Here is a 16,578-nt window from a genome sequence, read left to right as displayed (position 1 = left end):
TGGCCTTGTTTCAGGGCCCTGATTTTCCGGTTGGCTGTGGCTGCTTGGACTGGGTTGGAGAAGGCAGCAGACAGGTGGGCCTCAAACCCCTGGTAATCAGTCAGTAGGGGAGAGGACCCAACCAGTAGGGGTGTGGCCCACTTGGCCGCCTGCCCCTTTAACAGACTAATGATAAAACACACCTTTGTCTTGTCATTGGGGAAGTCCCGTGCTCTTAGTTCAAAGTACAGCTGACACTGTGCCAGGAAAGCAGGAAATTCTTCCACGGCACCCCCAAATCTGTCAGGTGGGGGAACTGGGCACTTGGCTGGAGCACTGGCTGCAGGCTGTTGCTGCAAGTGCACTACTGCCTGTGTCAGCTGCTGTACCTGGGCTTGGAGGGCAGCCAGTAGTCCTGCGGTTCCACTTGCTTCAGCATCCATCCTGTGGAATGGGTGTTTGTGTGGGTGGAAGCAATCTGTCACGAGCTGGGGCCAGGCCAGGTGAAGTCCAGGGGCAGTCCAAGGTCTGTAACCGGTGAGCAAGAGTGTCCAAGGTGCCAAAGCCAAATCGTCGTCCAGGTATCGTAGGTCAGAGGTTCAGAAGCCGTAGTCAGTAGATCCAGAAGTCAAGCCAAGGTCAGGAGGTCCAAAGTCAAAAGCCGAAGTGGATGCTAGGACTTCAGGTAGATGACTAGTTGCTTCCACAAAGCCTTCTCTCAAAGCCTACAGCTATATAGCCCTCTGCTGTCTGTTGCCCATTTGGGCTAATTGCTGACTCAGAGGGCAGCCAGGATGCTGCTGGGACTCAAGCACCCTCACTCCTAGAAGGGCCAGAATCCTTTCAAAACTCAGGGCTCAGGGATCGTGCTTGCTTGTGAGCGTGCCACCCTCCTCCGATCCCTGAGGTCCTGACGAAGGCGGTCACGCACACGAGCCACCCGAGAGGGCGAGGCAGGGGGGCTTGGATCTTTTCCAGCAGGAGGCAGGGGCACTGGTGCAGGTGGCAGGGGCACAGTTTCTTCTGCAGGCTCGGCTTCTTCTGCAGGGCCCCCAGCACCCATGACAGTGTTGTACATTTTACACTAGTACATATATGCAGCAGTTTCAATCATTATACATTTAACAGTTTCATTGCACTTAATAAAAGGCATTTATATTAAATATCCTGTAGACCTGATATCCTTTGCATTTTTGATGCATGTTTTCTCCTGTGTTCTCCAGTTTTCTCTTTAGCTTCTATACAGAAGCCATTTCACACAGAAAATATGTGTAAACATTTTGAGTGCACTATCCCTTTAGCTCCTAGTGCAACTTATTTAATGCTAAGTTGACACCAAGCTCACTAGCTTATCTACCAAAATAACCCTTTTAATAAGATTTTGTAGGCGAAAGGGAGCAATAAATGTAGCTCTCCTTTATTCTCCACGGGATCAATTTTTGACAGCCAATCTAGGGTAGCAATCTGAAGAGTCTCCAAATCCCAAAGAACACCATGAGTTTACCTAGATCCCCTTATGTTCAAGAGACTCATTTTAATGTCAAAGAAAGGGAGAAAAGAGATCTCCCAACTACAGATAGTTATGTGACCAACTGTAATATTGGGTGGAGAGGAGCAACATGGAAGAAGAGAAGCACTTGGAACACACTTTTAGAGTATCACAGAGAAATAACCATAGGCCTTCAAGTCCTGCCTGATTAATGACATCAAAGGCAAAGTGCCTTGTACCTGCTTATTCCTCAGACTAATTCCTTTTCAGTATCCTTCTCTCTTCCTTCATTGCCTTTCCCAAGTGTAGCAAAAGAAACAAAGAATAAGTTGAGAATGGTGGTGCTGATGAAGGCAAAGAAGGGGAATGGGGTTATTCTATGAGAGCGATGAGGTTACAGTTGATGTTTTTAAGAAAAAAACATATCAATGCCCCCTCCTACCACAGCTGTAATACAAAACAGATTCTGCTTGATTTTCAACTTTCTTGCAAAGAAAGTAAGTACTCATTATAGCTGCATAGAATCTGACACATGTGCCTAGAATCTACAGCTTAACATGCCACCATGTTCAGTTTAGAAGCAGCTTTTGGACCACATTTTTACACCAAATGCAATGAAGAGATCAGAAAAATCCAAGAACACAAGAAGTTCTTTCTAAAGTTTCTTAAATCCAGCCTTTACAACCTGTTTTCTTCATTTCCAGAGACAGCCATCAGATAGGGGTATTTCAAGTGAGTAGGTTCTTGGAGATTTGATCTACCATTGTTCATGAAAGTGAGAAAAAAACCTTTTAAAATACTTTTCTGGGTAGTGGGGAACGCCTTGATTAACTTTTTTAGGGTGGCATGTGCATTTATAGGTTTTAGTGCCCCATTTTTAAAAGTGAGAGAAAAAGTACAATTGAATTATGGATAATTTATAAGAACTGGAAGGAGCCACCATTATTCTACAGATATATGTCACCCAGTTCTTGAACCATTATTTGTTTGTTTAAAAAAAATGTGTTTTTTCCCCATTTGAGACCTATGAACAGATGGTGCCAGATGAAGAAACTAACAAGGTTTCTACCCCCTCATCCTCTATGAACACGGCAGTAATGCTTTAAGTGTTTTGTTCACAAGTGTTATTTTGACAAGAAATGAGTCAAAACAATGCCATTACATTGGAAGAGCACTGGATTCTCTTCAGATATTGTGGTCTCCTGGAAATCCCTGAAGCAGTCCCACTAGGCTTTACCTTGGAGAGAAAACATAGTATCAGTAATAAAATCCATCATTTAAAAGGACATTTTAATGTATCTCCTATGATGCTTTTCTAAATAAAGACTTAGCTAGAGGTATATAACATCTGGCAGTTTCTTTCTAACTTTGAACATGGGCTACTGTATCTTGGAAAAATAAGGTCTTGTAACACCTGAAAGGCTAACAACGTTTTATTCTAGCATAAGCTTTTGTCAGTTAAGAGTCCACTTATTATACGCTATGAGTGAATCCTCATTTTGTATAGGTTTTGGGGAAAAAATCAAAAGACAACTCATTGCAGATATTAACTAGCTCAGTATTAGTAGAAAATTTTCTGCATTTCTTTCTGATTATATATGAATTTTACTTAACTACATTTCATTGTTTTCAATGCGTGTTATGATCCCTTGTCTCTGGTACTTTTATTTTTGCCAAACTTCCTACATATAATAAATTCAAAGTAAGCAATCACTCCTAGGATTTGAAGAAGTGGGCTCCAATCAAAAAAAGCTTATTCTGGAAGACAGGGTTGCCAGGTCCCCACTGGGGGATGGTGGTGGTGGTGGTGGTGGTGGGGGGTTACCAGATCCAGTTATGGAAACTCCTAGAGATTTTGGGGTGATAACTGGGGAGGACAGGAATTTTAGTGGGGTACAGTGCCATAGAACCCACCCTCCAAAGCATCTGTTTTCTGCAGGGGAACCAATCTCTGTAGTCTGGAGATGAGCTGTAATTCCAGCAGATCCCCAGGTCCCACCTGGCACCTGGTGGCTGGCATCCCTACTGGAAGAAAATGTTGTTACTCTAAGTTGCCACAAGACTCCCGTTACCTCTTGTAAATTCTATCCCTAGAAAGTTATAACATGATGCTAGTTTGGTGAAGAGGTGTAATAGAAATTGCTTTCCTGAGTATGAATTACTATCTAGAGCTCCTGTAATTGATAACTAGCTCCCTTTACCTGCAAAGATAAAAGCAACTTTACTTTTCTTTAAAATTTGTTATGAAAGCTAATACTGTAGAGAGAGGCTGTGATTAGGGTCAAATGAGAACTGATGAAGATCATGGGTCTCCCAGTACCCTTTTTTTGTTGAATTATAGATGCACAGGGCCACAGTTCAAATTGAAGACATGTAGAGAGGGAAAAGGTAAATTCTTCTACTCCTGCATGGTTTTGCTGATCAGTCTCTCCCCATCCTGCTTTCCATGTTGACAGAGTTTTTACAGAGTGTCTGGTACTCGTATTTTGCTTGCCTTTTCTGCAAAAGCTATGTTATGGATATAGCCAGAAATATAGGTGACCAATTGCAGGACTTGACCAAAAAGATAACAAAAATGTCTCTGTGCAGAGAACCAGAGCAAGTCTGGCTCCTCAGTGAAGCATGCCAAAAAGGGAGTCCCAGAACAATATAGCCCCGGCAAGGGTCAAAAAGACAAAGCAGTAACAAAATTATATGGCCTTGTGTTGATTAGAAAATGTCTAACCTATTACTAATAGATATAATTTGCTGAGAACCAGGCAAAATTTGAGGGCAAAATTTTTATGAAAAGCTTCTAACCACTATTTTTAAACAGACTTTGTTAAGATAAAAAGTAGCAAGAATTACATCTTTAATATGTTTTAAGAAGACATTTCAAGTGTAGATAATCTCCCATGGAGTTTGAAATTATAGTATGATGAGTTAGCCAAGAATGTGTGCCTTTATCAAGTGGGACAGTTAGCTATTAGATGCTGAAAATATGGGAAATTGAATTAAGGGGTTTTTTTTTTGTGTGTGACCTGTTTATTTGGGGAAGTAAGAAACTTTTAGGGATTCATGTAATTGCTCTCCTTTAATTATCTACGTACCAGTGATGGATTGTATAATTTTGCTGATTTAGTAAAGAATTCAATGGTTTTGTTTTAATAAAAGCTTAAAATGGAAGCAGATTTTCTCTGCTCGTGTACTAAACTTAGAATCTAAAATGTTACTGAAATGCACCTCTGGCCTGGATCTGATACAGGAACGCCAATCAGATGTAGGAATGCCAATCCCAAATTAGGGATAGGGGATCCCCTTGTTTGAAGTAGGGGTGTGCATTCACTTTGGCCAAACGAAATACAACCATGAATACCAGCTGATTTTGGTGCATTCAGTGCTGAATACAACCAAATAAGAATCCCTGATGTTATTCAGGTGCCAAATACAGCCATCTGAATAAGTATTTGGTGATATTTGGGCTCCCAAATAGCAGTAGGAAATGGGGTTTAAAAGTTAAAGGAGTACACATACCTCCCTTCTTGCCATTTCTGGGCTTTTCCCATCTTTGCTTTCCTGGGATCAGGATTGGAGGGTGAAGTGGAGAGGGGTCCTCAACAGCAAACCAGAGCCATGCATTTGAAAGGCTGGTGTTGCTGCTGGGCTATGCCAGCCAGTTTGGCAGAAACTTACAGAGATCACTTCAAGAGTTAAAGGGCCAGCAGCCCCAACAACAGCACTCCAGTGCACAGGGGCTTCCTCTACCCCCTATGAGAACTCACAAAAGGGGGGGCCTGCAAGGCCACAGCTCAGGGGACTGGGTAGGGGACCCCCTGAAGCAACAGGCACCCAAAAAGGGAGCACCACAGCCATAGGGGGTGCCAGAGATGCAATGAGGTAGGAAAAAAGTAAAAAACTGCTCTAGCAAAGAGGGGAGGGGCTGCCAGCACGGGCCCAGTTGGAACCCATAGCAGAAAATCAGGAGGATCAGGGGCCACATCAGCCCACACCAGGGACCCCAAAATCTGGAGGAGAGAGAAGGGGGGGGAAGTGGAGAAAGGGGGCTTGATAGATCCATGTTCCTGAGGGACAAATTGGGGAGACTTTCTCAGTTCAGGAGAGGCCCCCCAGGGGTATCAGGCCACCCCAGCACCATGAGTCCACTCCTCAAAAAACCTAGGGATCCACAATGTATACGGTACTAGGGTAGACGGGCAGGAAACAAAGCCCCTCCCCCCCTTTCAGAGAGCCAGAAGGCATGCGGAGGGGAGAACTTAGCTTGGCAGGATACCAAGCTCTCCAGAGACACCTCCAGTTAAAATCCAGCACCCCGAAACCCCAAGGATCCATGCAGCAGACAGTGAAGCCAGGGAATCCAGTAGAGAGGAGTGGCTACCTGAAGAGGCTCCTCAGAAGCAGCAAGCACAGTGCTAGGGGGGCATAATAGAGGGGAACCCCACAAAGGAAGAGAGTCTGGAGACACACACACCCCCTCCCCCCCAGAAGCAGGTAGTGCCATGGAAAGAGTTGATTTTTTCCATCATGGGAAACAATGGTGGGGTGGATGCCCCTAGAATTGGACCCCTGGTCCAATCTTTTTGAAACTTGGGGGCTCTCTGGGAGAGAGTCTCCTGCAGCTATACTGCAAATTTGGTGCCTGTCCCTCAAATTCCCGCTCCCCAGCACCCAGACATTACACTCTGTTTTGCCATTGACTTCAATAGCCCATAGGGGATAATGGAACTGTATATTCAGGAATAGCAGAATATCTCCCAAATCAGATTCAGGCACCAAATCTGATATTCAGCTCTCAAATATCTTTGTCCCTGAATACCCCGAATCTGAATTTTAATAATAATAATAAATTTTATTTATATCCCGCCCTCCCCGCCGAAGCAGGCTCAGGGCAGCTAACAAGACATGGTATGTACCATGATTATTATACAAGTCAATTATAAAATACAGTTAATAAATACAATTAAAACGGTTACATAAAATTTTTAAAAACTACAATAAATTAAAGGTGCTACATTCAATAAGGTGTGTATCCAGATGGCTAGATGTCACTTCAGGGTTCCTTATAGGCTTGTTGAAAGAGGGTGGTTTTGCAAGCCCTGCGGAACTGGTTAAAGTCCCACAGGGCTCGCACTCCCTCTGGTAGCTGATTCCACCAGTGGGGAGCCATTATTGAGATAATTTTGCCTAATTATTTTGCACACCCCTAGCTTGGAGGCCCTCTCCCACTTCAGTGTTATCAGGAAGTGGAGGGAAACATCCACTGGACACTCCATTATACCATATGGAGACTGTCCCCATAGGGTATAATGGAGAATCAATCTATGGGAATCTGGGGCTCTGGGGGGGGGGGGCTTTTTTTGAGATAGCAACACCAAATTTTCAGTATAGCATCTGGTGCCTCTCCTCAAAAAACTCCCCAGTTTCAAGAAGAGTGGACCAGGGGGTCCAATTCTATGAGCCCTCCCAAAAGGTGCCCCTATCCTCCATTATGTTCAACTAGCAGTAAAGCCCATTGTAGGAAGAAATACAACGGATCCTAGAAAAAATATTTGAGAGGGGGTGATGAATGTGTAGGTGGCAGGAAGGAAGGAAGATAGACAAACAGAATGAGAGAGAGAGAGAGAGAGAGAGAAAGAATGGTAGGGAGAAGATGGAGAGAAAAGAGTGAATGGCCCTTTTTTCCATTCAGCTTTGCTCCAGATCTGCTGAGCCACTTGGAGGCTGCCTTCCTTTGCCACCACCTCTTTTGCCTGCCCGGGACCCTGGCAGGCCCAGTGCTAGGGCTTCGGGCACCCCAGGCCAGCACCTGTCCTGTGCCCCACAACTGCACTTGCCCTGCCGCCCCACCTCTGCCCACGGGGAGAGCAGGCACAGCAATTTGGAAGAAGGGGTGGGCAGGCTCCAGCCAAGCCAGGCCTGTGCAGTGCACTCTCGGAGGCACAGAGCACCTCTGAGAGTGCATGCTCCCCCGAGTCATACTGGGAAAGCCGCGCTGATGCCCACCTGACTGTGTTCACATTTAAGGCAAGAGCAGCCAGGCGGGACATGTTCTCCTCTGAGTTGGGCCTCCCTTGCAACGGAAACCCGGCTTGGAGAAGTTGCACCAATGCCCTACCCGGCTGCCATCACCTTGAAGGTGACAGCAGCCGGGCAGAGCACATTCTCCTCTGAGCTGGGCCCTGTTTGGAGGAGACCACATGTCAACACACTTCTGAGCAGTGCACCTAGTGACTTCCTGAATCAGTGCTCTTGCAACTGAATGATGGATGGGGCTTTGGGGAGGGGTTTTAAAACTTGGAGGGAAAGTTCTACAATTACAAACTTAGATCCGCATGTTCAGGAAAACTCCTGTTCAAAAGTACTCTTGAGAACTACAGGGCAACTCCAGGGTGAAAGCATTTTCATTGCCCATTCAAAAAAATAAATGTAGACGACATAAGAAATTGCAAAGCAAGACAGAAGTGACAACGATATGCAATGTAAATGATTACTTTTAAAAAAGCACAGACAGGATTTTCTGCCAAGTGTACGAAATGGAAGGAGAAATGGAAGAAATGCAGACAGACAGAGGCTGCAATCACACATGTTAAATAATGCAGTTTCAATCCGGTTTCAAAGCACTTTCCATCTGGATTTTGCCAGTTCACATAGAAAAATCCAGTGAGAAAGTTCACTGGAAGTGAATTGAAAGTAGGGTTGTCAATCCCCAGGTGGGAATGAAAAAACCAGAGAACCTCAGTTAAGGTTAATAGCAATCAAAAAATAACTGGAAAATCACGAAAAACAATAAATACAATTTCTACTTTAAACAGAATTCAAAAAGCAGCAACCAAAACAATTTCATGGAAAATTTAGTAATTCTACAAAACACTAATCTCTACACGTCTATAAGATCATTTCATTACAGTACAATTAATAGCACTACTCATAAATTACAGGAAAGGGAAAAAAAGGAAAGGTCTCCTGTGCAAGCACCAGTCGTTTCCGACTCTGGGGTGAGGTTGCTTTCACAACGTTTTCAGGGCAGACTTTTTTTTACGGGGTGGTTTGCCATTGCCTTCCACAGTCTTTTACACTTCCCCCCCAGCAAGCTGGGTACTCATTTTACTGACCTCGGAAGGATGGAAGGCTGAGTCAACCTTGGTCCGGCTACCTGAATCCAACTTCTGCTGGAATCAAACTCAGGTCGTGAACAGAGAGAGTTCAGACCACAGTACTTCAGTACTGCTGCTTTACCACTCTGCGCCACGGGGCCACTAATTTACAGTAAACCCTTCATTAAAGTCCTAAAGTACATCGTTGCTTCAGAAGACTTTCAAAGATTTAGAAGGATGATCCTGCCACTCCTCTCACGGTGGATTAAAGTGCTAGTGCGCTCCAACAGTCTTGTAGCCAATATTGATCTTAAACGTTGATAGATGTCTCAGTAAGAATTTTAATCCAGCCATAATCAAGGCTTCAGTTCTTGGGAAAACAAACCAGTAGGCATGTGGATAACCTCTACCGGTCCATGGCCTGTTAGCAACTGAGCAGCCACTCCCCGTCCTCCGCCCCCCCCTTGCCCTTTGCTGCGCCACAAACCGGCGCCGTGCTCCTTCGCTCTGCTCCCTGCTACAGCCCGCCCCTCCCTTCCCCAGTGCTGCGCTGTGTTTGCCCCCCCCCCCCACCAGCAGAGGAGTGAGGAGGCTCGGAGTCAGTCCTACCTGCTTCAGCAGGAACCGGGCTGATCCTAAGTTTTTTGAAGAGCAGGCTGGAGGAGGAAGAGTTTCGCTCCTCTGCTCGCAGGGGAGGGGGGCGAAACACAGTGCAGTGCTGGGGAGGGGAGGAGTGAGCTAGGGTTGCCAATCCCCAGGTGGGTAATTAAACACATAGAACCAAAGCCGTGCAAATATGATTTAAGTATTCATCACACCATTTATTTATATAACCTTATTTTCTATTCTTTCAGACACTTCTGTCCTTATAAGTTTTTTCAGAATCCTTCACAGTCCATTTCATAACACAAAACCAAAAAAAAACTTCAACAGGCTGCATATTTATGCTAGGAACCCGTGCTTAGGCAACTGCTCTCATTGGCTTTTACACTCTTCACAATCTGCACGACACCGTGTGAATGGAGCGTAAAAGCCAATGAGAGCAGTTGCGGAAGCACGGGTTCCTAGCATAAATATGCAGCTTGTTGAAATTTAAATGAAACATGGGAATAGCCAGAATTGTGTTGCTGCACCTGGCGGATAAGCAGACTGCTGCCTGAGAGGAAAAGAACTTGAATACATGGCACTTCCTGCGAGTAAAAGTCACAGTGGAAAGCAGGCATTGGTATTTTACAACAAAATCTGGCATCCAAGAATGGATTTTTTTGATTTTGTGTTATGAAATGAACTGTGAAGGATTCTGAAAAAACTTGTAAGGACAGAAGTGTCTGAAAGAATAGAAAATAAGGTTATATAAATAAATGGTGTGATGAATACTTAAATCATATTTGCACAGCTTTGGTTCCGTGTGTTTAATTATCTGCAAGCTGTGGTTTCCTGTTATGTTTGCTTAATTCCCAGGTGGGAGCAGGGGATCGCCTGGTTTGGAGGCCCTCCCCTGCTTCAGGGTTATCAGAAAGCAGGGGAGGAGAGGGAAATGTCTGCTGGGAACTCCATTATTCCCTAAGGAGACTTATTCCCATAGGGAATAATGGAGAATTGGTCCATGGGTATCTGGGGCTCTGGAGGGGCTGTATTTTTAGGTAGAGGCACCAAAATTGCAGCATAGCATCTAGTGCCTCCCCCCAAGTTTCAAAAAGATTGGACCAGAGGGTCCAATTCTATGAGCCCCAAAAGAAGGTGCCCCTATCCTTCATTATTTCCTATGGAAAGAAAGCATTTTAAAAGGTGTGTGATCCCTTTAAATGTGATGGCCAGAACTCCCTTTGGAATTCAATTATGCTTGTCAAACCCTTGCTCCTGGCTCCACCCCCAAAGTCCTGAGATATTTCTAGAATTGGACTTGGCAACTCTAGGGTGGGCTAGGGTGGCCATAATATCTGCAGGCCAGCCAGGGACACCTTGAGGGGGGAAGGAATGTGTGTGTGTGCGCGCGCAGCGCACGCACGCCGCCGGAAACAGGAAGTGACGTCACTTCCGGTGACGGCATGCCACCGCCGGAAACAGGAAGTGACATCGCTTCCTGTGACATCATTTCCCCCGCGCCACCTGCCGGAAGCAGGAAGTGACATCACTTCCTGTGACATCATTTCCCCCAAATGACATCATTTCCCCCAAATGCCACTGCCGGAAACAGGAAGTGACTTCACAGCACTTCCTGTGACGTCCCCAAAAATCCCCCAAATATCACCGCCGGAAACAACAAGATTATTTATAGAGAGGGAAAGGGGGAAATAAAGTTAAATAAAACTCTTTTTTAACTTTTTTCAAAGTGAGAAGACTAGAGAGAACGGGTTCCACGCTGAGAAGCCAGTCAGATTCCAGTGAGATTCCAGTGAGACTGTGCTGCATAATGCAGCCTATTTATTTTGTCCTGTTTGCTCTGTTGGCTCTATCTGCGCCACCTTCATCACTTTCGGGGTGTGGATCCCCCAGTGGGGTGGGCTCCCAACTCCCTCCGCCGGCTGTTTCTGATAGCCCTGCGCCCCCTCTTTCATTTGATATGTGTCCCGTGCGGGTGCCAACCTCCCGCCGGGAGATGCCACAAAATGAGCCCCCCTTGAGGCTTATGGCGGCAGGGCTCGGGGGAAGCGAGCTAGACTGCTGTTCTTCTGAGGGGTTATAGAGTGTTTCGAGCCCGTTCCTGTGGCATCGGTCCCATCGTTCTGGGACCCAGGGGGCCGGCACAGTGGCCCGCCGAAGCAGCCTGTCACTAATAACACAGGTCGAGATGCAGGACAGGAACCCGGAAGTGACCGACAGGCTGCTTCAGTGGGCCGCTGCATCGCCCCCTGGGTCCCACAAAGATGGGACCGATGCCACAGGGATGGGCTCGAAACACTCTATAACCCCTCAAAAGAACAGCAGTCTAGCTCGCTTCCCCCAAGCCCTGCCGCCATAAGCCTCAAAGGGGCTCATTTTGCGGCATCTCCCGGCGGGAGGGTGGCACCCGCACGGGACACATATCAAATGAAAGAGGGGGCGCAGGGCTATCAGAAACAGCCCGCGGAGGGAGTCGGGAGCCCACCCCACTGGGGGATCCACACCCCGAAAGTGATGAAGGTGGCGCAGATAGAGTCAACAGAGCAAACAGGACAAAATAAATAGGCTGCATTATGCAGCACAGTTGAGAAAGTGCCTTATCCCATATATTGATGAAGTAAATACAGGATTTGAGAACAAAATTGCACCAGAAGACACAAACACAAAGCTCCCTTACACTGAATCAGTGCTTGGGTCCACCAAAGTCAGTATTGTCTACTCCAGGGGTGGCCAGAGTTGCTTAACAAAAGAGCAACACAGAATAAAGGTCAGATGTTTGAGAGCCGCAAGACATGAACATCGGATATTTGAGAGCCACGGAAGGAAGGAGGGAAGGGAAGGGAAGGGAAGGGAAGGGAAGGGAAGGGAGGAAGGGAGGAAGGGAGGAAGGGAGGAAGGGAGGAAGGGAGGAAGGGAGGAAGGGAGGAAGGAAGGAAGGAAGGAAGGAAGGAAGGAAGGAAGGGAGGAAGGGAGGAAGGGAGGAAGGGAGGAGGCAGGGAAGGAAGGGAGGAGGGAGGGAAGGAAGGAGGGAAGGAAGGAAGAAGGGAGGGAGGGAGTGAGGGAAGGAAGGAAGAAGGGAGGGAGGGAGGGAAGGAGGGAGGGAGGGAGGGAAGGAGGGAGGGAGGGAGGAGGGAAGGAAGGAGGGAGGGAGGAAGGAAGAAAGGGAGGGAGGAAGGAAGAAAGGGAGGAAGGAAGGGAGGAGGGAGGGGAGGAAGGAGGGAGGGAGGGAAGGAGGAAGAAAGGGAGGAGGGAAGGAGGGAAGGAGGAAGGAAGGGAGGAAGGAAGGAGGGAGGGAGGAAGGGAGGGAGGAAGGAAGGAGGGAGGAAGGAAGGAGGGAGGAAAGGAGGGAGGAAGGAAGAAAGGGAGGAAGGAAGGAGGGAGGGAGGAAGGGAAGGAAGGGAGGGAGGGAGGGAAGGAGGGAGGAAGGAGGGAGGGAAGGAAGAAGGAGGGAGGGAGGGAAGGAGGGAGGGAGCAAGGAAGAAAGGAAGGAAGGAGGGAAGGAAGGGAGGAGGGAGGGAGGGAAGGAAGGAAGGCCGGCCGCCCCCTCCCGCCAGCTGCCCCCCCTGCTTTCGGCCCCCTCCCTCCCTGCCGGCTTACCTTCTCCCAGGGCGCGGCCTCCCCTCCGGGCGGGTGGGCGGGCTGGCCAGGAGGCGCAGCGGCGGCTGAGGAGGAGGCGGCCGAGCCCACCGACCCGGGGCCTCCCGCCACGCCGCCGGCCTGCCTCCCGCTCCGGCCCTACGCCAGCTAGAGGAGCCGGCAGGCCGCGCGGTCAGGAAAGGCGGCGAGTGAGGGACCGAGCGACCCTGCGCGTGCGCACGGCGGTGTGGCGGGCCCTACGCCGCCCACTCTCCTGGCCCCGCGCATGCGCAGAGCCCGCCACACTGCCTTGCGCACGCACAGAGACGCTCGGTCTCTCACTCGCCGCCTTCCCCGACCGCACGCGCGGCCTGCTGGCTAAACCGGGATCTCTAATGGTCCCGGTATAGCCAGCCCGGGAGGCAGGAATTGGGGGCCAGAATCGGGACTTTCCCGGGCAACCGGGACGATCTGGCCACCCTAGCTGTGGCAGTGGCAGCAAAACCGGTCCCTGGTGCCTAAAAAGTTGGGGACCACTGATCTAAGCCATACAGCATGAATAACAGCTTTGTCTCTGTTAACGTTCCATTCAGTACATGCATACTGCAAGGCAGGTCACAGTAGTTTACATATACATTAAAACAGTCAGTTAATTGTCCAAGAATGTGTGCAAATTAACATTTTTATCCAGAAACTGATAATTCTACATAGTACATACTAAATGGCTGAAATCATAGAAAAAGTCTGATGAGCATTTGAGAAACACCACATTTAATACTGAAGAAACATTGTAAGATGCACACACACACCGGGGTGTGTGTATGTGTGTCATCCAGTACATGATTGCACATGTGGACTTTGTTACTTCCTACCCAAACCCAAAGAACTTCCTGCCTGCATTTTCTGAAGGATGTATTTGACCATGATCAGTTTTATCAGTTGGAGTCTCCATATTTGATTTAGCTTTCCCATAGCTTTTTTCCACTGACAGTCAGTTTAGCACTGAATATGGGGTAAATTATAATGAGGATGACCGAAGGGCCCTGTGGCAAGCTGAGTAGCTATCATCGCATTTTGTTAACCAGAGCCTTTCACTACAACATGTTCAGAAATAAAGAAGAGAAGAGATGGGATTTATAGCTCTCCTTCATTCGGAGTCTCAGAGTGGCTTACAATCTCCTTTCCCTTCCCTTTCGCAAAACAGAGCCTATGAGGTAGATGGGGCTGAGAGAGCTCTCCAAGAACTGCTCTTGAGAGGAACAGCTCTGAAGAGAGTCATGACTATCCCAAGGTCATACCAGCAGGTGCAGGAGTGGGAAAACAAATCTGGTTCTCCCAGATTAGAGTCTGCACACTTAACCACTACACCAAACTGTAAACAGGAACTATTTAAACCATGAAGCATCTCAAACTATGAAAGTAAGGGAGCTTGTTGAAGATAAATGAGACTAAGAATTCCACACCTAGGAAAGTAATGGAATTCAGTGAAATTGCAAAAGAGTACAGTAGTAATACACATCTCTTCTTTGCCCTGTTTGATGCTATGGATGAACTCTAGTTCAGCCCTGTTCCCAAACTGACATTCTACACTTGGATCATGGGATCATAGAAACCAACTCTATGAGTTTATGATTCTATGGTTCTAGTGTAGAAAATCAGTTTGGGGACAGAGCTGAGCCAAGATTAAAGGTCTAGTGTGGAATGGTGTGCATTACAATACACAGAAACTGGACACATAAGTTACAAGTCCCAAGAGGTCTCCTTGTCCAGGTGCAGAAGACAGTATTACTGAACCAGCATTAATTAATATAATTAAATATGCACTTCAACACTGAAGATGAAGCGCAAAGTTGATACAAAAAAATTCTGAACAAAAAGTTATCCTGCCAGGGCATGGATATACTGTTGCAAATGGGGCATGTCAGACCATAGCTGAATATGTCATGTTGGGTCTGAGAAGATAAGGCAGAGTATAGACAGATGAATAAACAAACTGGAGATGCTTGCAATGTGCTCTTTGGCAGTTCACATCCTTCTGCTTAGAGGCTATGTACAAAATAGCTATCACATACTCCAAAACAAAAATACATAAGGTCCAGTTTCTTCAAGGCAGACAGCTGGGATGAATCGCACATTATACATGATCAAAATTAAGACATGTTGATTTACAATTGTCTGCTTCTTGCAATACAGAAAGTCATTTTCAGTCCAATTAATGTTTCAAGTAACTGTGAACTTCCTTCATAGAATCATAGAGGTAGAAGGAGACATTCAGGCCATCTAGTCCACCCTCCTCCTCAATGCAGGATCAGCTTAGAGTGTCTGTCCAGCCACTGCTTAAAGACTCCCAGTGAGGGGGAGCTCACCACCTCTCTTGGTAGCTGATTCCACTGTTGAACAACTCTTACTGTAAGTTTTTCCTAATCCAGCCAGTACCTTCCCACCCTTAATTAAGACACATTATTGAAAGTCCTATCCTCTGCTACCAACAGGAACAACTCCCTGCCCTCCTCTAAGTGACAGCCCTTCCAATACTTAAAGAGAGCAATTATGTTCCCCCTCACTCTCCTTTTTTCTAGAATGAACTTCCTAACCCCCGCCCTAAGTCTGCAAATAGTGGGATGTCTGTTTGTCTTAATTTTAGCTGGATGTAAGACACACGTTCAACCAAGGTTTGAGAACAAACAGCAAATGTATTATGTCATTCCTGAACTTGCTGTACGTAGTTGCCTTTCAGTAAGTAGCATACTACTACTTGCAATGTATCCGGATGCCTTTTATGTAGACTAGCATGAAACCCAAGCTTTGCTATGGCATTTAACTACCTTTAATCCAGTTAGAATACTTCTGGATATATAATTTTTGTGTGTGTTTTAGGGAGGGTGTTTTGCTTTGGAATTGGTTTTGTAACATAATAGCAGTAGGAATAACGTCTGTTGTGAAGGGAAATACAATGTGTTCTAGAAAGAGGCTGTGGGTGACTGCCCCCCCCACCATTGCTGTCTTTCCACAACATTCACCCAAGTGAAGGCATTCACTCCCACCAACCTTGGTGTCAAGCATGGTGAAATTCCATGGATAATTGATTGTTATAGGGTCCTTCCTAACACTTGTCTGTGAAGTATCAGGGAGGACCAAACTTTGCTAGCTCTGTTATTCTTTCCCTTCCCCCTTCTTGCTTAATTGCCTGAAAAGTAGAAGTAGTGAGAAACGAAACTAACTTGAGAAGAAGTAATCAGTACCTTCCCATACATTCCTGGTTGGGAGTGCGACACATCTGGGGAAAGCAAGGACAGAGTCCTGATAACACTATGAGAATGTAGATATTTATGATAGTTTATGTGTGAGAGCTACCCCGCACCCCCATCCTTTGGAATCCTTTTGAAGTAAGCCTTAAAAGTATTGTATCAATGTATGTGCAGCATTACTCTCAAGAACCTGTTACACAGAAAGTATTGGTTTATCAATAAACGTAGTCTTTGTATCAACCTCGACTCGTCATTGAACCCGAATGCTTGACGTTTGGTGTCTTTCCACCCTCCCCCCCCCCGGGGCAGCCATTTTCTGTAAGGGAACTGATCTGACTTCAGCTTTCCATCGCCTCCCCCCTCTCTGCAGCCTCTACCTAGGAAAAGTACAGTCTTTCCCCACAGTGTGGACCAAAGTAGCTTTCATCATTCTCCTCTCCCCCTTCTGATCTGAACAACCACCCCGTGAGGTAGGTTAGGTTGAAAGTATGTGACTGGTCCGAAATCACACTGTGGACCAAAGGAGAAGGAAAGCGACCTCAGCAGGGTATAATGACACAGAGTTCACGCTGCAAAGCAGCCATTTTTACCA

General features: G+C 46.7%; 1 protein-coding gene across 3 annotated transcripts in view; it reads right to left on the bottom strand.

The window, feature by feature from the left end:
• Window positions 1-2,577: 2,577 nt before the first annotated feature.
• GK (glycerol kinase) overlaps window positions 2,578-16,578 on the bottom strand; it is a 60,270-nt gene continuing 46,269 nt past the window's right edge. For all 3 annotated transcript variants that reach the window (XM_060234101.1, XM_060234103.1, XM_060234102.1), the window contains one exon: window positions 2,578-2,705. In XM_060234101.1, the coding sequence (XP_060090084.1) occupies window positions 2,695-2,705 (11 nt within the window). In that variant the 3' untranslated portion in view covers window positions 2,578-2,694. The remainder of the gene's footprint in view (window positions 2,706-16,578) is intronic.

Source organism: Heteronotia binoei, chromosome 3 (genome assembly GCF_032191835.1).
Source record: "Heteronotia binoei isolate CCM8104 ecotype False Entrance Well chromosome 3, APGP_CSIRO_Hbin_v1, whole genome shotgun sequence".
Taxonomy (NCBI): Eukaryota; Metazoa; Chordata; class Lepidosauria; order Squamata; family Gekkonidae; genus Heteronotia; species Heteronotia binoei.
Note: the sequence above shows the minus strand (reverse complement) of the source record. Positions and strands in the feature narration are given on the sequence as shown.